At 40.1% G+C, this 25,562-nt stretch overlaps 2 protein-coding genes across 13 annotated transcripts in view; one reads left to right on the top strand and one right to left on the bottom strand.

Moving 5' to 3' along the window:
• Positions 1 to 14,604, bottom strand: part of LOC111254528 (hemicentin-1-like) — a 52,606-nt gene extending 38,002 nt beyond the window's left edge. Inside the window, exons 1-2 of one of the 3 annotated variants that reach the window (XM_086973980.1) lie at positions 12,650 to 14,603; positions 12,352 to 12,548 (exon numbers count right to left, since the gene is read on the bottom strand). In XM_086973980.1, coding sequence (XP_086830106.1) covers positions 12,352 to 12,511 — 160 coding nt within the window. In that variant the 5' untranslated portion in view covers positions 12,512 to 12,548; positions 12,650 to 14,603. Of the gene's footprint in view, positions 1 to 12,351 lie in introns of all 3 variants that reach the window. The other 2 variants (XM_022815465.2, XM_022815464.2) reach the window with 2 other exon arrangements.
• Positions 1 to 25,562, top strand: part of LOC111254522 (uncharacterized) — a 126,154-nt gene that overhangs the window by 83,248 nt on the left and 17,344 nt on the right. The gene's annotated exons all lie outside the window — the stretch shown is intronic.

Raw genomic sequence — 25,562 nt, forward strand, 5'->3', positions numbered from 1 at the left:
GAATCATTCGAGGATTTCGGTGACATACCTAATGTTAAGTTTGCCGATTACACTCTAGAAATAAACATGTTATAAATATATAGACCTGCATATCGAATGACCCATATAATCATTTTACCTATCACCTATCAACACCTAACCGATCACTACAGACCGACCGCTTTTCAACGTAAATCCGTTTCATATCTATTGTTTAATAGTTGAGCAAATCGCTATTAAAGATCGGCGCTCTCGTATATATATCTCCTGTACTAATATTACAAGAAAAAAAAAACGGTGTTCGATCGATTGTCACTATTTAATACATACAAGGATAACCAGGACCCTTCAGTTTGTTGTAATAGCTACTTTCTCAAATTCATTACGAGGCAAGTACATATAGTATTGAAAGTACCTTTTTGAGCTCCGGTGTATCGTTTTGAATCACTTTATCGGATTACGGTCCTGCAACGACAGCGACCTGTAGTCTTACCTGCGGTTAACTCTCTGATCTGTGGCCTGATTAGGGAGAATCAAAGTGAGAGAAATGGCGCCTACGAAAGGATTGCGGTAATGCACGAATGAGTGTTCTGGGGCAACAGCATTATTCAATGGAACCCCCAAAAGTTAGGATGATATGGTGCTTCTATTGACATCATATTTGGGTACAGAATATCTCAAACACAATCCTATGCTGATATTGTTCAAGTACAACTATAACTGCCCTCCCAATCTATAATTATAGTCCGGTATTCAAGCCCTATATTTTGAGGTAGCATAAATTGATTTGTAAGATAGATCAGTTACTCGGTGTAATTTAATTGACTCCTCACTGTCGCCATACAAAGGTCTAATAACTGTTTTATGGGCTATAAAATAAGATATTAAATAACATTATCATAATATAAATATATGCACGTGCAATAAAATGAGACGATAGATATTAAGTGTACCTTTAACATATGTAGCGACACAAGGCCGTGCTTAAGGACTTTTAAAAGGAACTAGCTGCATGGCATTTAATGATAAACCCTTTGTTAGCAATTTAATACCAAGGCCTTAAGACATAAGAACAACATATTTAATCAAGTAAATATTGAAAAAAAAAACTACTAATTAAAGATTTTTTAATAAAATAAATATTTTTTAGATACGATCTGGCTCATTATTCACCAAATTCGGCTTGAGAATTTCAGACTCAACGTTTGCCGCTTACAGAGACTCCGACACCACTTGTTAACGTAAATCGTGAACGCTCGTATTAGAAACTTAAGAACTAACGGAATAGGATTTTATGGAGCAATGTATACGACCTTAGCTGGACTCAACTGTCCTTAATCTAAGGAGACGATTTGAATAGATTGCCACCTCATTTCGTGCTCATTACACCTCTACATCTTCCCACCATTGCCCTACTGGCCCGGAGCTCAAGTTTTTATTCGTCGCGAGCACGAATGTGGCTGAAATGAAATCACGGAGCTTAAAAGGTCGAAACAGCAGGGGCGAGCAAAACGCGGATGAAGGATTTAGAAGAGAAAGAGGAAAAGCCATGACAACTAGAAAAACAGTTCCAACCATAGAACATTTTATGTCCGTTGTGACACTCCTGGCGTTTATACCCCACTCCTCTGAAGACATTTTTTCCCCGTTTGTATCTTCTATCGTCGTGTTCCTTATTTCCCGCCTCCTATCACCATCTTCCTGGACCCATCCAGACGCCACTTCTTTCACCTATACAGGTCCTGCAGATTCAGGCATAGCACCGTGTCGCTTCGGAAGCTAATTCCTTCCTCGGCCAAAAGTCCGTCCGCCACAAAGGCCCGCCATCGTGGAAAGTGCCTGGCATTAGTGGCGTTGACGGTTGCAGCGATGGTGGTCGCGGTCGCCCCTTTTACCATCTCCTTTATGTTTCGCCCTCTCGTTTCCCGCCCTTGTCTTGCAGATGCGTCAAGGAAACGTCTCCTGCGCTGCCAGTTTGTATAAAAAAGGAACATTCCTCATACTTCTGAAAGAAAACCGAGAGAATATGCCGCGGTGAAAAAAGCTTTCTCTTTGCTCAGATACTGATCACTCCCCGCCTCTGTCCCTTACGCTGCTCTACCTCATTCAGCGTCATTTTCTACAAAAGACAATATTTTGATGCCACACGATGATTCATGTTTTTAGCGATTAAAGAAAGAGGCCGGAAATAGGTATGAACCAGAGTTTCACATACAAATAATTCCGTCACCTTCAATGAATGCATGGGTGTTTGAATAATAACTCGACGGTGTATGCACAATGTAACAAAATACTGCAGTCTGATATTATTGAAAATAGCTGCCTGTATCTACTAGAAAGTGCCATGTTTGTTTGAGGAAAATTAGCATGATATGTGTTACACCATGGCCGATTATATACCGAACAAATGATACACAAAACCGAAATAATCTGTTGAATAAGGATTTAGATTTACAAACTTAGGGCACTGGTGTATTTTCAAGAGGCCTGAGTGGCTCACTGTTAATATTTCGCGTTGCATCTCATTTTTCGATCTATATATATATATATATATATATATATATATATATATAGACCTAAGTACATGTGCTTGGTAGCTCTCCTGCTCGTCAAGGTTTTTCCGGCACGCGAATACTCTTTTCTCATACATAATGACCAAAAAGAAGATTGGACGTGACGGAGGCAGTGGTGATAGGAAACGAAACGAAGAAAATGTCGTCAGCCATCTTCCCCTTGATTTATTAGGCATCATGAACTGCCATATGGGCTCAGTGAGTGTCTGCGCACACTGCCTCATTGGTAGTAACACGAAACGCTAAGAGAAGCCCCGTGCAAACCGAGCATTCCCAGGAGCGTTAGTCTTTTTGGCGGCTCCCACGATACAAAGTAACCAGAAAGATACCGGCGAGTGGCACCTAAACAACTTCACCGGCAGAATGAGTTGGTTGAGCATCGCCTTAGCCGCATTGGGACTGGCTGGCCTAGTCTTCTGACTAAGCGCACCTTCCTATGGAGGGGGGACTAGGTTTTGATTAGATCTTAGTAGTACCACTGTTATTACTATTATTACTAGAGTAAGTGAAGCCTAAGCACGAACTCTAAGGATTGCTAAGAGTTAATAAATGGCACTTGAGGAAGAGACTACGGTGATATTTGCTTTGAAGCCAACGCTACATACGTATGTAGTTGCATCTAATTTGCCTACCATGACAGTTCCTCAGGACACAGATAATGTTACCATTGCGTAATTTAAGTAGAGAGGCACGGCACGTTCCCGCTCCTTGACGCGACATGTCCAGCCATAGAAAAACAGCTTGTTTCATTTATAGCCAAGTATCAGACACTGAGATAACCCCCAATATTGCGGCCATTGCTCAGAGATCGTTTCGAGGCTTTGTAAGAATTTCCGATGCTTTTATAGAATAGTTAAACACGCCTAAACAACCTAGCCAGATGTGAAGCAAGCCACTCGAGCTAATATAGAAAATAATCCAGCTCGCCGTTTGTATTATATGAAGCCGTCATTGTCCGTCAGCCAAATATAATATTATATAGTACTTATAATTTTGTGTTTTTTCTTCACGTATAGCTTGTTGAAGATCTGATTAGAATCAGCGAGATAAAAGAGTGCGCTCATCCAACTATACACCCGAATGCTTGAACAATGGGTAATTTAGTACGGAGAAATGTAAATAAACCAACTGAAGGTTTAATAAACCCATTAAGAAACACTCGCCTGGGAGCATTCCCAATTTATCTCAGTGCTAATTCACATCGTTTCGTAAACCCATCTGATATTCGAATCACGCTTGGGACATTGAGTCATGACCAGCGCAACGACAGATCACACAATGATCGACCAGAATCGTGTGAGACAATTTATCTCACCTTATTTTCGGCCGTAAACTAAATAATCCACTGTGAAAAAAAAAAAAACTATCAGTTCCTACCAACAAAAGGAACACAGTTGTTCGTAGTCTCAGGCCGAAGATGTCTCACCCCCATAGGTAAACGAAAATAGTCACGGTTATAAACCTATGGATATTTGTCCCTCCCAACGTCCTGTCTAAATACTCTCTCGGTGTGTCGTTGAGCTAATATGCGTAAACTTTAATATATTGCCCAATAATTTTTTTCTGCTGAAAACATTATATAACGTCACATATGATATAGATATATATAATATAGGAAATATGTCATATTAACGACGTGGCCTTAGTTTATGGATCGTCTGCTGCTATGACGGTTCTTAACTGCGCCGTTATAGTTCAAATCGCCCCTCTAAGTAATAATTACTTTTATTTGAGGTTCTGTAGAGCTAATATAAGTTTAATGTTTCAGCGATAACCCACAGAATATCGTACGCGTCATCTTAAGGTCAGAAAATAAGTTTAAGCCTCTGATCAATGTCTATCATATAGAGAACGTCTGAACAGGCTTGATATGTTTTACGTTGGCTTTTTTTTTCGCATGCTGGGGCTGTATTTACACTCTGAGAACATAATCATATGGATAACTGTAGAGACCTTCGGCTTGAGTAATTAGTACGGTATCTTAGTGGTTCTATTATGGGAAAATATTATCGATAGGAGCAGGTCGTGTCGTGATGCTGTTAAGCTAAAAAGAGAAAGAACCAAGTCCATACGTTTGATGATGATCACCTGTTCGTCTCACACAGTTACGCAACTGGTATCTTCTTAGTTGCAGTGGTCGCTGGGAAAGCCGTTATTAGACGCGAGCATGTTGTGGCCAGTGTGTAGTCACTGTGCAAGTTTTGCCTTATGAGCCTCATCGATTGCCTGAGATTTAGGACGCTCATGTCTGAAAAATCGAAGCCTCTTATTTATTATGAAACGATTACATGATAGTTAAGCTTGGCCATGTTGGATGCAATAAGGATGTTTTTCCGGACGCTCTAGCAGTCTGCCTTTTGTCCTGTGGCAATGCTGTGTGTCCTTTCATCAAAGACGCCCTTGTCACGAGTGTCGCCATATCTAGAATGTTCTGTTCGAGGCTTACACATTGAACTGAAGGCGCCGATTTTCGGCTCTGTCCAGTCTTACTTGGTTTGAGCCTTTTATCTCGGCTGCTTGCCGAAGGGTTAAAGATTTAAGCAGCTTCTGAGTTGAATGGACTCGATGGGACTAGGGCTTATGTATATGTAGGTAACTTGGCTATCGATCGAACTCGTTCAATTTAACGTTGCGCTTTACAATGTGATAAACAAACCATTTAAAACAATAGTTAAGTTTCGCTGCTCTTCTACCTGCATATACTATGAAGTTACAGCTATTAATGATGCGGATATCAAGAGCAAAAATCATACGCATGCTAAGATCCCACTTCAACGAAGTGAACATTTGCCTATTGTGACTCATCAAATGCAAAAGAAGTACCATTCAGGGGCGAAAGGGCGAAAAGGGCGTTCATTGAAGACCGATGAAGATGTATTTTTCTAATCCAACAGATAATTTATGGCACTGGATATGACTCTGTTGAGAAGGATGATTCAAATATCTATCGTTTGTATATTCCGGACAAGGTTCTTTACACACTTTTATGTCTAACATTCGCGGCACCACTATGGAGAGAACTGAAACTTTTCCCAACGGTTTGAAGTTATGCAGTTCTCGTATTGAGGGGTGTGATAAACCGGTGACGCAAAGATAACGATGCCACTGACGGACAGCGGTGCTTTTTAATGGATTTTCTCGTAAAAATGACCGACACACGAATACCGGCAACCAGCTACGAATGTAACAATTTTCACAAGCTACCCAGAATATCAGTTTAAATATATGCTTAATAATTACACTGAACAATCAGAACGCAGACAGATTCAAACCTTCTTTAGCACTGAAGGATAATTCAGATGCTGATATCTAAATTAATCATTCAGCAATGAGCGTGGAAAATTTTCGCATAGATTCTTTTTGAACTATTTCGAAATAACAGATATTATATGTGTAAGCATAAATTATAGTTGATATCTAAATGACAAGCATTTAGTTAAGCGTGCAAGAATCACGATCGTGTCGCATTCAAGGAGGCAGCTAAATATCAAACTTTATCAGAAGTTTATGTTCTTATTATGTTTTTTATTTATTTTTTTTTTTTTAATTAGAATTATGTTATCAGGATGATATGATCGAAAAATAGAATATAATGATAATCATAATTAGTAGGTGAATTCTAAGGGGTTTGAGAGTAGCATGTAACAATTGAGTTCAGCCATAAGGAACGTGTCCATGAGAGTACCCACACCTGTGTGCAGGCACTCGTTAAACTAAGTACGCTAACAGAAAACCCGTCTATCGTACACGTATGCACGAAGTCATAGACGGAAATCCTGATCCAGTTACTCTGTGTAAAATTCGTGAAATCATTGACCGGTATTAACACCAATCGCAACCGCAGCTATAACAGAATTAATATCATAGGCAAGCCTTCTCTTTCTTGCTATGAATGAAACTGTCGATTCCCAAAATCTGCCCTCCTTTTAATTTACAGATTTTATTAAACTTTGTCAAGTATTTCTTATCTACATATATGTCGTTGAGGGATTCTTGGGGTAGTACCAGGTGGTATACGCTCTACGAGCAACCTCATTCCTAGTAAGCGTACCTGGGAACATAGGGCCGCATGAAACCCATGTTCACCTATTGAACATATGCAATGCTAATTAGGTTTATGAAAGCCTAACCTATAAAGCTATGAACTGCGAATGGTGGCAGTTCTATCTGCCATCTAGCCTTACCCATGTGTCGTCATCTTAAACATGTTCGTTTAGAGCTGCACTTAGCAGAAGGAAACTGCTGTATATCCAGTAAATAAACGTATGAATATATGAACTGTCCTTATCATCAACGTGTGGCGATGAATGAATCATCTTCAATAACAGGTAGAAACAAACCTAATGCATAGAAAGCTTCGTTTGAATGTTTCTTAACATCAATTCCGTAACGAAATGCCGCTTTAAACGATAATGTCCATTAAGGAATAGTCTTCAATGAAACAGAAAGATGAATTACGTTCGTCGTATGAATTTATAATGATTAATTTATGATAATCAATAACAATAGAGGAATATAGTTACGGCGATATAAGGCATTCTCATTACCTTCGGCATTTTGCTAGCGTGAGTTAGTTAAGGCAGCAGTTAGGCTTTCTGACGATCTATTTGCCCGCTGCCTGTTGTAGCCGACACAAATGCTTCCAGCCTTTTGAGACGTTTGAAAACCTCTAATCAGCTTGGAATCGTTGTAGGTATATACAGGATCGCACATTTACGCATCCATTAATGGGGATCCGTTATTTTAAATTCTGCCGGTATCGATAAGATCGGGGACCAACATGCCATTCGATAATGCGTAGTGGTAATAATAAACATTTGTCATGGTAGAGTTGATTGAAATGTATTTTTTTAAAAATGGCACCTTCATCAAAATAGCTTCCTTTAATGTAAAAAGTTTTAGTTAATAATTAGTTATATAGTTAAACGATAGTTAATAACCCGATCCGCTTTATGATGCCGATCCACGATTTTCTTCGTGAAATGTCGTGAATTTTAGATAAACCTGTCCTAGAAGCGTGTTTGGAGCATTAAGCACAAACGGTACACCGTTGTCCATTAATAACTCCAATAATATTAGCAATACGTATTAAGTTGTATTTTTAGAACTCGTATTTATATCCACAATTCAATTGAAAGTATGCCCCCTCCCCCGCTTCCAGGACACCGTACAGGATAGTATTTTTACTTATGTCACCAGAAATGTACTCTCCTCTTTCTATCAACTTACTACGAGAAAGGCCCCGCTTTACACGTAACTAGTAATCAAATGTTAACATTACGTTCTACCTGCTGGTACCATAGTCACTCCCATAGAATTACGAGCTGTTATCTTTTTAATGGCATTCCCTTATCAAAACCAGATTATATGAATTCACAAATTGAAACCCATTGCAAAATGTCCTGCTGCTCGACGATTACGATACGGCATCAGAGAATGTGGTTTGTAACCTTATTAGTCAACTACTCAGCCCCACCATGCACAAAAAAAGCACACAAACCTCTTATCGCACAAACATAGACACTTTGGCCTTTTATCACATCCTGCACATTGGATCTTAAAGAAGAAGAAGAAAAATTCGTTTGCGACACTATCATCGCGCCGCTTCTGCAAATATGCATTGATTACAAATTGCTCACGGTTTGTATCGTTGGCTATCGATATCGCCCATATTACCCCCGGTTTAGATTCAAGACAAAAAGATACATGCGTTCAATCATTGTTCGACGCTTTGTCACAGTTCGATCCGACCTCCTGGAATTTACCCCGGAGGAGAATCTTTTTATCCTCAACCAAAAGGATGAATAGAAACTGGAACGAGCTGTAAACGTGCGGCTTGGCGACTCGCTCGTTCCGCTTACAAATTTTAGCCTCCATCTCGTCTCTTCTATGCTTTGTTTTTTTGGGACTAAACTAGTCCTTTGTAGTTTCTGAGGCGGCCTACGATGCCTGTTAAATATTCTTGTAAAAGTCGTTTCGCCAGCAACAGCAGCAACACATGGCAGATCTTTGTTTTCGAGTTCGATCGGCATAGCCTTCTCATTGGCGGCGGCGACGACTTCATTCGACGATGATTCTAGAAAAATCAGGGTTTGGCTTAAGAACTCCTTCGGGCCCAGCTGCTATTTCCTGCCTTCTGTCAGCTGAAAGGCGCTGTACCATTGCTCTCGTGACTGTTATTCGCGGACCTTCTACAATGATTTCCCGCTCCGGTGCAACACCGGGAAACTCAATACGAACGGTCGCCTCGTTCGTTCCCCGATCTTCGTAACTTCTTTGGCACTTCTTTCTTTCTTTCTTTTTTTTTTTTTTTTTTTTTTTTTTTTTTGTTCTTCTAGCATTGGTAAAGGCAGACAGAGACAAACGTTCAGAATGGCGTCTATAAAAAGCTGTACGTTTGTACCTGCAAACAAAGAAAGGGTGTTGTGGAATAATGTACACAAACGCTGAGATCCGCTAAGTAAACCGATTTGTACCATTGGATTGGCTACAAGCAAGCATCTTTTTTCTCGGCCAAGCATAGATAGGGATCGGGCGTTACCAGAGCAGCCAACAAACGGAAGATAGTTTGTCTTGGGAGTAAGAAAATCCAAAGTATTCGCGACAGAAGGGAATTTAAATCTAGAAATCAGAATATCGCAATATCCATAGGCAATGAGTGAACGAAATACTCGTTGCCAGAATGACAAAAACGAGTAGCTAAAAAGAAGTTCTCCTATGTTGAAACTTGTTTGAGGGTCTTTGCAAGAATAAAACAAACGACTTCCTAACGTTTTTTTCTATGTGGCTAAGCTTCCCTACCTGGTATCATCAAGAAAAAACGAACGATGATGGAACCTACTTCGGAACCTACTTTTACATTGGACACGTTATTTTGTATCATGGAATAAGTATTTTACGATTGGCCGTTTTCACATTTATGCATGTAAAATATCGAAGGTTTTTACACATCGGATGCTTTACATGGCAAAACCACCGATATTTTTGCATAAACCTAAAACGATTACGGCATAAAGCTCCATTATATAAATACAATATACTTCATAAATGTACAAAGTGGTGAATGAACAAATGCTACGCGTCAATGGCGTGTTAAAATGACAGGATTGGCTGGCAACATTTTCGATTGACCTACAGGATCGTGCGTTCAAATTGGAAAGAACTTTAGCGGGCTGTTTGTCTTAACGGGCGCGCATCTCTCCGCTACTTCTGATATTAAGAGAAAAAAAAAAACAGTCAGTTCCTCACAGAGTGAAACAGCAAGCTCGTTGTAAGGAAAAATAGTGCGAAATTTCCGGAGTTTGAGCGAATGTCAGCTATCCTAAGCGAAGCGTCAGCAAAACTAAAAACGTTTTTTTACGCGAAATCAACGGTCTACGTTAGTCACTGCTTTCGTGCGACTTGTAAAAGAAATTTGAAGCACATTTCAATCGGAGAATCCTCAATAGAATTCAGATGTGAAGAGTTGAAAAATATGTTAAACAGGCTTAACAAGCCGTTTTCGATACTCCTGTCTATTTTATACAAGAATTATATTTTACATAAATCGTGTGCAGCGTATACGAGTGAAATTTCGGCGAGACTATAACTGCCAATGTTGCTTGACGCTCTGCTCTTGCTAAAAGTTGTTCGTTATACTAAAAAATGAATATATGTTACTTTAAATCAGTATGACCGCCAGAAGCGATACTTCTAACATATACGGAAACAGTTTGTTGAAATATATGTTTTTTTTCCCCAAGTCCAATCGTAGAAACACATAGAACATAAAAAAAAAAACACATAGAAAAAAAAATTTTAGTTGAAACGCGCTACCCGAACAGAGTCAATCTGTGTCTCGCTAATATTATTCCTAAGATTTTCTAACAAAACAACATTATTGCTGTACGTTAGATATGGAAAGTGTGCAGGAACTCAAATAATCATGAAGTGTTCCCATATCGTCATCGCTTAATGATTTGTTTAGAGAAAAACACATGGGCTCTTGTCCCTGTGACGTAGCATGTTCCTAGGAGGCGGCTAATAGATCAGAATGAGAGACACGCCATCTTTCTTTAACATTGCACATCACGCTTTGCACATTATCGTCTGTATGCTGCACGGTGGCCTAAGTGGGGCTACTATGACGAAAGTTCTAGTCAGCTAAATCTTTGTCAGTGATGTAAATCAAGTCTGTCCGTACCTATTTTCATTTAGCACTATAACAGGCTGGGTTCAGATTTAAGTCTGGAGCACATAGAAAAGACGGTTTGTACAGACATGAATTACAATTACAAGATCATATAATCATTTCATTATTACTGATTATGACTCAGAACAGCATTTCACAAGTGACGAGCTCGTGTTGATGTGGTTTCATAAAACAAAAAGAATGTTTGAAAAAAACCAAAGGGAATGAGAACAGAAAATAGATTTCCCTCTGGGAGGACGTATAGTTTTACCCATTAGAAACTTCAACCTCGCCTGTTTCGTTCGACCCAAATGGAACATTTAAAAATAGTGGAAAATGAAAAAGATTAAAATTATCATGAGACGATGCATAAAATATAGCGTATAATTGAATATGTTGGAGGGATTCAGTACACGGCAGGTATGATACGTCTGGTTTGGTATTTTGGATCGCCTTTAAAGGTTGCTCGTTTGTGCAGCACAAACCTTTCGCTAACGTTAGCATATTGTAACCATGGCACTTCACAGGTCTGCTGAAAAAAAAACCCAGTCTAGTACGACCCGTCTAAAGTAATGCCAAACACTTAAGTCCATAATTTCTCGTTACCTTAACTTCAATATTTAATAATATAATTACATTTCAGAAACTTAAAAGAAATATAAGAAAAATTAAAGGATAATAGTCAAGAAAGATTTTAAGTGCAAATATATATTATTTTTTCATTTTTCATTTCATAAAGATTTGTATGAAGTAACATGTGTAACATACAGCGTTAAATACCTCTGTGATTATACTTACTCTACTGTGCAAAAATATGCTCCTGCTAATATAATTATCAAGATAGATAATATGTGGGAGAAGTTTATTGCATTTATAGGCCTAGATAAAAACTTGAATGTGTGGTTCGACAAGGTGCTACATTACCTCAGTGCTGAGCCTTTAATTGCATTCACATCTGGCAGGCCATCTTTAGTATAACAAGAAACCGAGATTTTATGTCAACACGCGATATTTTTAGGATTATAGCTATTAGCTCAATGTATTTGAATGCCGACCTGCTGGTAGCCTGCATAGAATGTGTATCATATAAAAAATAGTATACCTATCAACAGCAAATCTGTTTAGATGGGTCAGCGGACTGATAGATACCTTCCGATCATTTTCAGGAAAAATAAATTCTAATTTTTTTAAGCAAAACTAAATAAAATAATGTGATGCTTTCAGCAGACGCTGATCATTTCTTAATACCTCTATTAGATAATCACGTTTTCAACCACATAGAATAGTACCTAATTCTGAAAGTTCAAATAGACTAGGTGATACTATGAGTGAACTTCATGAATTTAAGTTGTAGCGATGCTAATATGTAGGCCAATATTAGCAGCTCAGCATGTTCCATTGTTAATGGCGTAATACCAGTAAAGAGCACATTCGAAGGGAGTCTTACATTTATATCATAATATTAATGGAAGTGCTTGTTTTTGGCAGACGTTCGATTTCTTCCTCTCCCGTAAATAAGGTAATATAATTTCAGGGTTAGGCGCTGAACTTCTACGTGGACCTTGTCCTCAACCATATCAACATTCAGACCATCTAGGACAGCTAACGAGATATCGTGTTCAGACTTACCATAGGGTTTGTCGTTGTCGGCTGGCGCTTGATTAATAATGTTTCTGAAAGCGCGGGTGCTTTGTGATAAAACTACCGGTGTATTTCCAGGTATAATAGACCCGACAGGGCCGCTGATTGAAGGGCCTGCGGCGGCGACGCTGTCTACGTTCACTGGCATCCACTTATCACTGCCGTTAGAAACGGCTCCTGTAGGACTAACACATAGTAATATTGACAGAAACAATACTATAACCGATGTCCAGCACGGAAGTAATGGAGAAGAAAAATAAAAGTTTTCGAAAAGACGATAGCTTACATCTGCTTTTGTACTACCCAAAATGATTGTCCAAATTCGTGGTAGAAGTCTTGAAACGGAAGGCCCAATACATTCTAATTTACGAAATAAATTTCCGGACCAATCTGCATAGGCATCGATGTTTTTAGTTGCCATTAAATATGGATTCGTATGGCGAAGGCCGCAAAGTCTTAACTGGTAAAAGGGCCACTTTACCGCAGGTATTATTATTTTGCTAGGGTATTTCCAAATGGCAGGTTGTCCGGTGGTAAGGGCGTTTTCTCTTGCATAGCTATGCTGATGCTGGCAGCTTTGGCAAGAAACCCTAGCTTTTTGTTGAACGCATATTTTCTTTCGATCAAACCAATATTTAGCTGTCTTTATGCTAGACTGAGTATTTTTGTGAACGTCAGCAGTAAACACATAGTTTCTTTGAAAATTTCGGCAAGCCGGTCGTGGAAAGCCCTTCGTCGGCGAGGATTGAGGTATGCATCGATAACAGCAGAATGTGCCGACAGGTATGATTTCGGCGGTATTGTCTTGTGAGTGAGGTAATGAAGTTATGCGATGTTCCACTTCAATGGCTTTACACTGAGTACCAGACGAAACGCCAACAGTTACAGCTAGCCTAGTTTGCAATTGATTTGCGAGACGACCTCTCGTTACCATGACGGGCCCATTGTTTACCTCTTCTAAAAGATCAGAAATATTGCGCATAATTCCATCGGCAAGAATCTCAGGAACCATTGTTTTCAGGCAACAACTTCACTTGATTACTCTTCCGTTGAGGTAAAGGTCTGCTCGCTATATCTTCCATATAAAGGTATCCGGGTACACACAACACCCGATCGGCGTTTTTCGAATTGCATTGACGTCGTCTACTATTTTCAGCTGGATCCTTCCTCTCAATTCAGTACGACATCGTAATCATCGTTGGGGAAATCTGCACACTTGAGATGCGCTAATGCATCTTTTCTCAGCAGAAAAAAATGACTGCTAGAATAACGACGACCACTCTAACGATACGCACCAGCGATACGTACTATCGGGATGAGATTTTACGTAAAGTGATCAATATTCCTTCATTAAAAAAAAAAAAAAAACAAAAGTAAAAACTCTTCGTAATCCATTTGCTTTATTCAGCAAACAAGAACACTGAACGCTTTCGTGCGTCGTTCACTTCAGTACTTTTGTTTAAATTTGAAAACTTTGATCGTTCGCTTCAACTATGTCCTCGTTGCAAGTTTTCACTTTATACAGGCTGAAGAAGCACCTTGCTTTCTATACACTTAGTTCAAAAATCATACATGATTTTTGCCATACTGTTATATATATCAGGTTTACACATTCTATCAGTTTGGAAGCGCTTTCTTTAAAAGTGCAGTCGAAAGCCAAAATTAACCCCCGTTTATCAAAAACGTAATTATCTTTTAGAAAAATTTAGATATTTGCCTTTAAAACTTTAACCTGACGCTATGCGGCTCGTTGTGTATCGCCACGGCAAAGGGGTAGGCGGAAAAGACGTTCTGAACGAAAAAGTTTTTACAAAACGGTCTGCCTGTTTGTATGCGGAAGCCCGTGGCGGAGCACGGCACTATGTTTGCCACTTTAGCACACACGCACGCACTCTTCCACTAAGGGTTCACTCTCCGGACGCACAAAGATTTCCCACCCGCTTTCTCCACGAGCACTGAAACTGTGATAGTTTCACGCCGGGCGCGCAGCCAGAGGGCGCTCTAATGGATCTTCAACAGCGCCCTCACCTCAGGTGGCGACGGCGGGGCCTACCAGGACAGTTGAGGCCTGGCCTCTCCAGATGCTGAGTTGTTCTCAGTCAAAGCATTCGGCCACCGTAGAATAGGCGCTCAGTGAAAAGAACGAGTGATTGAAGTAACGCAGCTGCAGAAAAGTATATGACTTAGATAGAGGCTGGCATAGAATCAGAGCAACGCTTCCGCTGGACCCCTTTCGAAATACAGAAAGTCAAAAACGTAGGCCCATAAAGCAGATACGAGGGCTAGTGTAAGGAAACTTCCCAACTATTGAAAATTCGTAATTTTTTTTTTGTCAGAATCATACGATCCACTTGATTCTAATGAACTAAAGCGATAGTTTGTGCAAATATAAAACTATAAATAGCTTTTGGGAAAACCGCCAGAGAGTTTAACAGTCATCGGTTCATTATTATTATTTCCCAAAAACTAAAAAAAACGCGCATATAAATATCTTATTCTAATCAGTGGATGTTTGTTTGCCCGGCAACAACTTTTGATAGGGTTTATGTAGATGAAGCACATTATGTACTTGTCGTGAGCTTAGAGTCGTGTAAATAACTCCGTTGCCTTCGTTAAAATTTTGGCTTATCCAGGTCGTAAGTCGGTACTACAGGTCGCAGAGTAGTTTTCAGATGTATCGCTGATTGTGAGTGCAATATCGACGCTTCTTTTGGGAGCATGTATAGTGCATTAAAGCCATTTGTAGAGATCGCTTGTCTTGAGACAAGATAGCCATAGCTGTCCCCAAAGCCGCTATATGGAGTACCCAGTTTTTATCGATCATATCGTTTCATCGCAGGTTAAGCTGTATTTAGGGCAATAAGAATTAAGTTATGATTTTTTCGCTATGATCTGCATTATGAAATCAATACTACGGGTTATTTTGTATCACAGTCTCGCATCTTGCTACGGTTGATCGGCATTCACGTGCCCGTTGTACAGACACGCGAACGAGTCACAGCTTGAGAAATGTTACTGCCTACAGTTAGCTGGTCTTTTGTGGTAGAGTCACGTGGAAATGTTTGTTATGTACCAGTAGACGATTTTTGTTTGTATTTCTTCACTTGGAGGAATCTGAGCATCGGCAATCCTGCAGCGCTCGGGAACTTGACCGCGATAGCTATCGCATCGAAGGGAGTGCGGGATTTTTGTGCGTTTGCGCAGTGGTTAGTATTGGCCGGACAGCAAAAATGAGCGTCAGTAATCAACTGGTAAAAGAAGCTCTACGCCGGATAGCAGGATGACCTGCTTAGGTGCCAAGTACATTCCCATAACATGTAATTTGTCCATAAAAAACGGGTACTTTTCCTTCTCGAATAATAATAGCCGATATAAAGCAAGCATGTGTGTGTTTCCTTCTTGCTCACACGCTGCTACACGCCTTTCGGTTTTCAGCTTCGGCAAGATCATCGTGTGTGTGATTAATGATGACGCAGCTCCATTGAATGCCAGACATACGAATGAGAGTCTTGTAACATCTCTTGCACGCTTTGAGAGAAGTGGTAACGCCTAAACAAATCACATTTGTTCTTGAAAAGCAACCTGTCTCACTATAGTTGCTAGCTAATCCCTAAAAGTAACGCTAAAATTTTTGTGTTGTGTATCTTCACAGAAGGTGATATAGTTTGGTATACATACATTTCATAGTGTACATTTTTTGAGACTGTTAGGTCAGTCCGTATGAGCTCGTGGTAATATCAAACAGCTTTGCGTATACGATTTACGCGACTAGAGCGTTTATGGTTGAAAAGAGAACGCGTGGGATCATTCATGATGACCTTACAAATCCGGCAATATTTAGAAAACTGACTATCACAAAATTTAAAACATTCTCAACTAAAGGAAAATAACCATATAAAAACAATGCGCCTGTACAGATGTTAGTCAAGCTTCATTTCTGAACTTTTAGGGAAATGGGACTCATTCGCTAAGCATGGTTTTTTTCTCAGGGATTTTGCCTAGTACCGAGTAAGTGTCTCATAAATGACGCGGACGATTTCGGAGATAGCCGAAGAGGCATGTTTTAGCTTGCATCAAAGAGGACACACTTTGGCAGCTCGAGCATTTAGGGAACGACGAATCGAAGTAGTATATAAAAAACATTCGTCATAGGCCGTTCAACGATGTCTAAGCGGTTTCTTACCTATAGGCTCGTTGATTGACGTACTGCACGTCTCGATTAACATACATGCAAAGAAATATACCTTATATTAATTTTTATACGTTACAACCTATAGGTAAAAAGTAACGTGGCACTTACTGCATTAGAAGCGCATGCAGGAAACGAGCAGCACCTTCAAGACCGCCGAATGACATCCTTTGGCAAGGCCTCTTCCATTGTCCATTCGTAACATGCCTGAGCTGTTCGCTACAATCCGTCGGCCAAAATGGCAAACGGCCAAATCAAGTCGATTACAACGGAGGATGAGATGCAGCCCACGAACGTAAAAAGGACACACACAACATTGAACAGCATCCGCATAACGTATGGCTGTATAGGCATTTCTACACACTACCTATTCACTCTGACACTGAATATTCGTTCTACAGGATATCCTGAAAGGACATTTGTGGTTAAATACGAAATTATTCCAGGCTCTGAAATCAAAGGGCACGATGTTCGAAAAGCACGCTCCTCCTCGTCAAAGACATCGTAGTTCCAATAAGAAGCCGGAACTCCATCAAATGGCCTAAATCGTAAGGAAAATGCCCCTTGCCGGATATTCCTGTCGATAGGTCGGGTGTCGATACGAAAACGATCTGCGTCTACGGACACTCTTTTTTTGTACTAGCAATTGAAAGTGTATATTAACTAAATCCTATTAAGCTAATATTCAAATCTGAGATGATTTGCCCCCTTGAAGCACGTCACTTTAGCAGGAGTGTAAGTGGCTACGTGGTGAGTTATTGAGAACACAATCTCGCTACGTAATAACAACGACAACCGAAATATTATCTGGCAAACTGGAAGCTAAGCACCGATGGGCTAAATTTAGTTTTCTACGGACGAAGATATATATTTCGTAGTTGTAAGTAAACTGTAAACCTAAGAACTTATATTATCCATTACCTCATTTTATGTAGCTAACAAAATCTCATTTGAATTGAATACGCTCGTTCTCGCATCCGCGCTGAAGCAATACCACGAAGTGCCTGGAAATTTCGCTTTTCTTTTTGTTATTGTTCATTTGTTGCTTTCTGCAAAGCATCCGGAGAGAAAATCATATACGATTGTTAAAAAGATATAATAACTCAGTACTATTACTTATTTTCTTACTCACTCACCAGTCGTGGGCCCTGCACAGATTTAAGCTTAAGTTTTCCATTTAACTATGACAATGCGTTCTAGAAACAAACCTATGTTAAACCTATTTCATTTTCCAGCGAGCTTTATGGATTCAACGTCCAACTTGCCATATACCGTCCACTGTCTCCGATTCAGTCTCTATAACCTATAAGAAGACAGCAATTCATTTATATAGATTATAGTACCAAGAGCAGACGACTATTGGCACTATATTTAAGACACTGATAATTAGTCGTAACGACACATGCAAGCAAATAGTAGCTTCCAACGACCCGTGTCGTCCATAATTTTCCAATTGCACCAAACTATACAAAATAATTAAAACCGTTATGTGCAAACGTCACTCACTTGAGATCATGGGCCAGTTCCAAATAGGAACTTATTCAGTGAGGTACTGGCTTCAGGGATAGATGAATCGTCTTATGCATCTTTACTTATGTATGAAATTAAATACGGCTTGTCGTGGCCGTTATCAGACGTCCTATATAGATTAGCAGTTTCGGAATGGCCAGATATCTGCGGTCAATTATAGTGCACACCCTGATTACCAGGTGGTGGTTTTTTTTTTTTCGCTCACAACGATTTAAAGCGAATTCGGCATGACTCTGTGCGGCTGTGTGCGCTAGTGCAACTTCCGGTTTGCCTGTAATTTACGTCTTCTGGTCGGTTAGCGAGAAACATCCGTACAGGGGAGTTCTGTTCGTAACGGGCACCGATACACGTTGGATCTGTACACTGGGTTGGTGGTTAGGCGTCGTTTGACGACCGGAAGGATAATTCCTTCTGATTTTTATCTCCCGTTCGGTGAACGCTTAATACACTGTGCATGTTTGCTTACCAACGTCGAACACCAATCTCTGTCTCACTCGTTTTATGAACTCTATGATTCGCTAACTCTTGGCAAGGCCGGTGCCCTACTGAGCGAAAACGTCGCAACGGTTCAGAATAATCGCCGTAATAAAACTACGGCTGGCCATGCTGCGGCTGAAACTGCCCCGAAGAACCCAATCGCAGCGACTGTTAATTAAAGTAAAACTGCATACGATTAAGTGGTAACGTATTACCTTTCGGTGTGGCTTCGCCGTTTGAACAAATCCGTGCTGTATTAGTTACCCTTACTACCAAGCTGATCTGCTCAACACTAAACGTATTTTTTTGGGCGAACGTGTGTGTATATAGATGTGGTAGTCAAAAGACGATAAAGTGTAACAGCATGCATATATGTTCTTTCAGCATAGGAATTTAGCTTACTGTCTCTGAAACACATCCGTACACAAACTTCAGAGCTTTCATTGTGGCAATTAGTTTGTTGTAGAGCGATTGTCTCTTCGTCGTTTTATTGCTTAGCTATTCGTTGGGGGACCTCCTTGCCTCGGGGAATTGAGGCAAAGTCTTGTCGCATGCAGCGTACTTCTACGACTGTTATCTTTTTCAAGCTAGGAGTGGCTGCAGCGTTATCTGCCTCAGTGAAACCGGCGGTGCTAACGCACTCCTTTAGTACATTTACCACCGGGAGTTTGACCCCCGATGTTCCGTAGCACTCCTCGCCCCCGGAAATGTCGCCGCCTTGGGTCGCCACCTCCTGAGCCTTCTCGTCCCTCCTTCGGGGCTCTGACAGGCTTGGGCTCCGCAGAAACACTGCAGGCCGACTGCAGTCAACTTTCGCCGCTCTCGTTCCGCTTGGTTAGCTCACCATTCGATTGAAAGGGTTTTTATCATGTCCAGCCCACATCCCAGTACAATTCCTCAATTTCTCGCCCCACACACTTTATCCCCCTTCGGAATCATTTGCCCGTCAAGCTGACTTCACACTCGGTTCCCTCTGTCCGAGGCCGATGTTTTCGTTTTCGAGAGTGCTAGACTGGGAGAAATCTTCAAGCACCACTCGAATTGCGCTGTCTGATAAGTTTAATTCTACCATTCGTTGCTAATTCTCTGCGGCGTTATTAACTAGCAGTCCGCTTAGATATCTCGTTATGACAACCACAATTTCTTTTCTCTAGGCGTTTAGCAGGCCATTTTACGTTGCTAGATCACAAGCTGAGTGGCTGGAACGAAAAAAATCAACATTTTTACTAACGCAGTCCACCTCGTTCAGTTACTGCATCAAATGGAACCGCTTTCGTCCATTTTAGAATACTTTATTTAGTATTACCATGAAGTGTCTGCGTTATTACCAAGCGGCTAGATATATGAATGAGCAGAGTTTACTTGACATAAATAATCAATGCGAGACTAATCCTTACTTTCCATCCGAAAGGAGTCTCTATGATATTTATAAATATGTATAATGTATTTAATCAACTGTCTAGAAATATTTAATGCGATGAGACGGATGATATAGTACGATAAATCTCTATATAACCATATTTAGTATAGAATTTACTACGATTTCCGAATATTTAACAGGTTCCGTGGTGGGAAAATCGCTGGGTGGTAAACGGTTTGTACTAGACGACATTTACTAACTAAAAACTGTTGTAAAAAACAATCGTTTGTAATAATTCCTTAGCAGAAATTCAAGAGCAAGTTCTGGTAACTTGACTTAATTGCTTTTGCATAGGTCATCAGTGATTTCTTTTCATACTCTCAGCACCGCGTGACGATTGTACCTTTCTTTTCGCCGTACCTTACATTGAAAACTGTCGTTTACGTGATGTAATTTAGGTGGTTATACATCGTTATTCTACATATAGTTTGATCTTTCAATACTATTCTGTAGTGGGATAAATTGTTTAACTTTCTAGTGCAGACCACGAAGCCCTCAACCACTCCTTCAAGGCGCACTCGCTTGGAACTTTCCAGTGAAGCCTTAACAACCCCAAATAGACAAACGAGCGGTCAGTCTTATCTCATCTATGTATCGCCCGAAGGTTTTGTTCTTAAGTCGGTTGTGATTTTTTTTTGCCGAAGCTACAGTTTTGAAGGTTGTTACAATACACTTCAACATAAGCTCTCCCCAACTATAGCCTGTGTGAAGTGTAAGCTGCGCGTAGATTCAACTCCTAACGAAAGAAAAAGAAAAAAACTGGATGAGCTTTGAGGTTTTCACCAATGCGAAGATGTTTAATCGTAACAGGGAGTTATTATTTGTTCAGCCATTCCCTTTCGTCCATTGTTCATTGCTACGGTGTTCAGTTTCGCATGGAGAAGGCTTGCTGTGGTAAAATTGTTAGGATTAGCTATACGTCATACGTTTTGGGCTTTGTCTATTGTGTCTTTGAAAGAATGTACGTCTAAACGTAAAGGCCTGTTTAGAGAGAGTCCCATTGATGCTAGGTCCAAAGATAGCACAGGCAAGGCGATATGTGTTTGCCGGCGGGCTCGCATCGAACGCGTTTACTTCAAAGACGCTTAAGAGTTAAAGAACCTGCACCGAATTTGCAGACACATACGCATACGCATACAGACTGCTAGTTGCACGTGACGTTGTATAGACGTGCATATATATATACGGGCACTGTAAATCTGGAAGCAAGGACGTTCCAATTATACGTTTGTATTTGTCGTCGATGCTGATGATTTCCTTTCGAAACTATAATAAAACGATTTCAAGCTTGATTGATTTGTTGATTAACTTATTTATCGATAAGCACATTGCGCATCCAAAATCGTGTGAAGTAGAGAAAAATAGATTAAGGCTTCTCTTTATACCAGGCTACCAAACCATAACGTGGCATAAAATGCGCAAATATCTGCCTGAATAATGGCCGCAAATGTCCAACAGAGTCCATATTCTTCCAGATCGAACACTGTTGCAAACAATGATCCTGCTTTAATTATTGCTGAACAATGGCTTAACCTGAGCTAAGATAGTAGTAAAAAAACATACAACAACAACAACAACAACGTTGCAATGTAGTAAGCCGATAAATCTGTGACAATTGCTGGTTTAAATCGATGACCATTCTCGACAAGTACCTATATTACCGTTCAAGCCAGACTTGAGGTAAACACTGTAGCCCTTTACGCGGTCGTTTGTAAATTATTCCAATAGCTATTTTCGAAATTTAAAGAAACTATCTAATGAAACACTGTAACGGAGTGTAATTGTTGTGCTGTATTAGCAACAATGGGAATAGGTTCGAAAAATGCCAACGGATTAACTTCTTGTGCAGTTTACTACTAACTAACTAACTTTAAAACAAATCAAATATAGCCGTTAGTAGTATTAATTAGAAGTGTAGTTCGCTACAAAAACTAACAGGCTTTCTATAGAGCTCGCAAAGTCCAGTCTCGAATAAATAGAGCCAGAAATCACATATGATTCTACTGTCTGATCGCAGGCTTTCCAAAATATAGCTGCGTTTAGGATCCTATAATATCCGATGTACCCACATAAAAAAAAAATACGCATTTCCTCAATAAGAATCACATAAGATCTGAATAAGAGTTTGTTGCAGCACTAATATACACACACTCACATTTCTGAGCGCACCATTCGAAAAATCATCCAACATTGGGCGAAATTGATCAAGCAAACGTTGTTTTACCCAATTTTTTTAGGTAGTCCTTTCGATCGCCTGGCGGGTTCGTGCTCGCACAGTATAGCCCGATCAGGTATTTTTTGAACAGGATGCTTCGTTACGAACAATGCGGACATGAAGTTGTTGACGGTTACTAAAGTCTTCGACAAAACTTTGCGTTCATCCCGCGCAAAAATATCAGTTCTTTTGACAACAACTGTTGCTTTGCCTTAATGGGCAACGAAATTTCCTCCCTGATATGAATGTTCCTCGAATATATCACAATCAACAACGCAATCTTTTCAGTCAGCACCCGTAACCCACGACAAATGACAACGGTGCGACTTCCGAATCGACTCGGCAGAAAAGCCAAGACTAAAGTACACACCGTACGAAGTAATGCTGCTTATCTGTACTGATACTGTGATGCAGAGAGGACGGCCTCGACGAGCACGACCGCATTAAACAGCGAGGTCTGTGCTATGGAACCAAAGAAAAAGAGTTTGAACGGACAGCGTGAACGAGATGGAAAGCTTGCGTGGGTCACCGAAAAATGATCCCTGCACCACAGCTACTACCATCACTACGAGATAAATTCGTAAAAGGGTTTTGCTTTTTCTCTCTCTGTCTCTCAGCCATACCCTAGTCCAATATCTCCGATTATGCCAGAGTGTATGCGTACATTTTGGGGGGTACGTGTTGCATTGAAATACTTGTACGTACCGCACGCTGCAGTGACAAATCCTATCAATAGTCTAGTCAAATTTAGGAAATAATTTGTCGTTTCTGAAGCTAGAGTTGCGGAAATAAAAATTCTCCCATGGAATTCTAGCTCGCCTTGGGAACTAAATTTGTTTGTGTGCTCTGTCCCAAGAGGCAACGTGACAAACGCGTGATAAGGCTCTAACGAAATACTAGTTTACCTATCATGGTATATCCGAGTAACGAAGGAACTCTCGCTTCTTCCTCGTGAGTATCAGTGGTCAGCAAAAATAAAGCACACGATTTGGACGTCTTTTAGAAAATGCTTAAGTGACATTAAGTCATCCAGAGACATAACATGCGTAGGAAAGCCTTGACCGATGAAAAAATGTATCTGTATGTAGCCTGCATTTGATCGCTTTCTATTTGACTGAATCGTTCCTTGATCACATGCTGTAGGGTCTAGTAGATACTCCTAGCTCAGCTAAAAACTTTGTGTTTCGACTTTTTCTTGCCAGACGCATAATCACTATTGGATGTTTTAAGGGCACCTTCATGTGACATCATCTTAACAGAGATAGTGAAGCATGATAATATCATATTAGTTAGATAAGCCTTTTGTTCATCCAGAGAAGTACGTACATTCCTTCGCAGGCATACAAGTTCATTAAGTTGAACATGTTTGTACGTCATTCATGAGGCCTAGCACAGCGTCGGTAGAAAACCTGAGTCGACTCGATTGAAGGACATCGACATGAGGCAGAAACGACAACGGTTTTTTTTGCGTGTAAGAGGCTTAGGCTCAGTGCGCAGGCAACGCCGTGTCAGGAAGTTCTTAAATATAGCAAACCTAAAACACATCTTTCATATACCGTCTGTATTTATTATCATCCTTTGTCGCCAATATAATACTAAAGTTTATCTCTATTGCTGGTAAGTCACCAAGTTCTTGAAGAGAGAAGTTTTCTATTGTAATAAGCAGCCCTAATGACCATAAGTAATTTTCTACAGAGTCACGTCCTCCTTCCTAGCAAATAAAATTAGCTCTGATCTAGCAAAATGGGTTGCAACAACAATCTTAGCTGTCTCTAGGAACGATACTGTATATAGGCAGGCGTTTATGTGCACGTATGTAAAATAAGGAAACAGTGACGACCATGGCGAGCAATAACATAAGACATCAATTAGCTTGATTGGCTTCTCGACGATAGAACAACATACACATACAGATATTGTGCCGTTATCATCTAGTTCAGCTTTTTTTTGCTTCACGCAAGACTGCTTTCGGGACTAGATGTCCAAGGAGAGGTTATGTAAATATCGACTTTGTGTGAATTTCACTCAATGGCTGTCCTTGGGCTGAGTATTTTCAGTGTAGCTGGGATAAGCCACACACCTTTCAATAGAATTCCTTTTCAACGGTAATAATTTCAGTGCGTGTACGACAACAATCAGAATGAAATAGAAAGTAGGATTTTAGACACCTTAAGCTAGAGAGAAAATCACGTTTGAAGAGGAACTGACACGTATCTCTTACAGGTTCTATTCAAAATAGCCAACTATAGGTTCTATTAATAATCCCAATAGGTTCATTTTTCGGGAACTGGCGAAAGAGATGCTTGTTGTGAATATTGAGCTATTTTCAGTGACACACCGATATCTTGACCATCTCCTATAGAGGCCTAATATATTTGCCTTTTTTAGTATATTCTGCGTTTATGATTTTTATACTGAATAGGTTCGACCTCGGCCGAATGGTCTGGGTCGAGTAAGCGGGTAGGGTCTGGTGCGACAGCCTCAACGAACGATCAGTGTTTATCCCAAAATAGAATCTATACGATTAGTTACTGAAGTACAACTAAGGATTTTGAATTTGTGAATATTATTTTGTCTCTGTGTCATCGAAACGAGATTTGTTCATCAAAGAGAAATTAAGTTTTTAGATAGTCGATCAAAAACGTGCACACTACAGCCGTGTTGCACTTTGTAAAGGATCGAATTGAGTGCGTCGACCTAGCTGTTTTGAGCCTTCGGCCACCAGGACAGTGAAAAAAAGATTAGACTTAGGTAGTCTTTTGTAAAGATGCAAAACTATCCTATTGAGAAAGCTCGATTTTTAGGTAGCAAATGTAGCTAAAATAGTAAATCACATTTAAGTTAGGTAAAGCTATACCTTAACATAAAAATACACAATGTATAGAACACTCGTAATTTTCTTTAGGGAAAACTGAGCTGTTAGCCTGCATTATAAAGTATCGATCCGCTCAACAACTTCGTTCTTAGAGAAAGGACTCAGCACTGACGACATCGAACGATAAGTTCTCCTTTCTGTATGAAGTATTTGCAAAGCTTTTGTTTCATGCGTTGACCTTCTGGTTCAATTTCTTTTGAATCTTTTTTCAAAGGAGACGAAGAAATAATTATTGCCAGTCGTGTTAGGAATTTTGAAGGAAGGAAACAGATCTATGTGAGAGAATGAAAATGATGAGATGCGAAACGACATATCAATGCCACTTCAAGCGAGGGATTAACATGACGAGAAGTCAAGCTAATCGAACGTAAACAACGATAAGTCGTACGCTACTAGATAAGCTCAGTTAACTTTACCTGTACCGTACGGTAGCGATAACCTCAGACAAAACATCCGACGCCATTGGCGTCGGAGCATTAGACATCTCCTGGCA

This window comes from Varroa destructor, unplaced genomic scaffold (assembly GCF_002443255.2).
Source record: "Varroa destructor unplaced genomic scaffold, Vdes_3.0 BEIS01000007.1, whole genome shotgun sequence".
Classification (NCBI taxonomy): Eukaryota; Metazoa; Arthropoda; class Arachnida; order Mesostigmata; family Varroidae; genus Varroa; species Varroa destructor.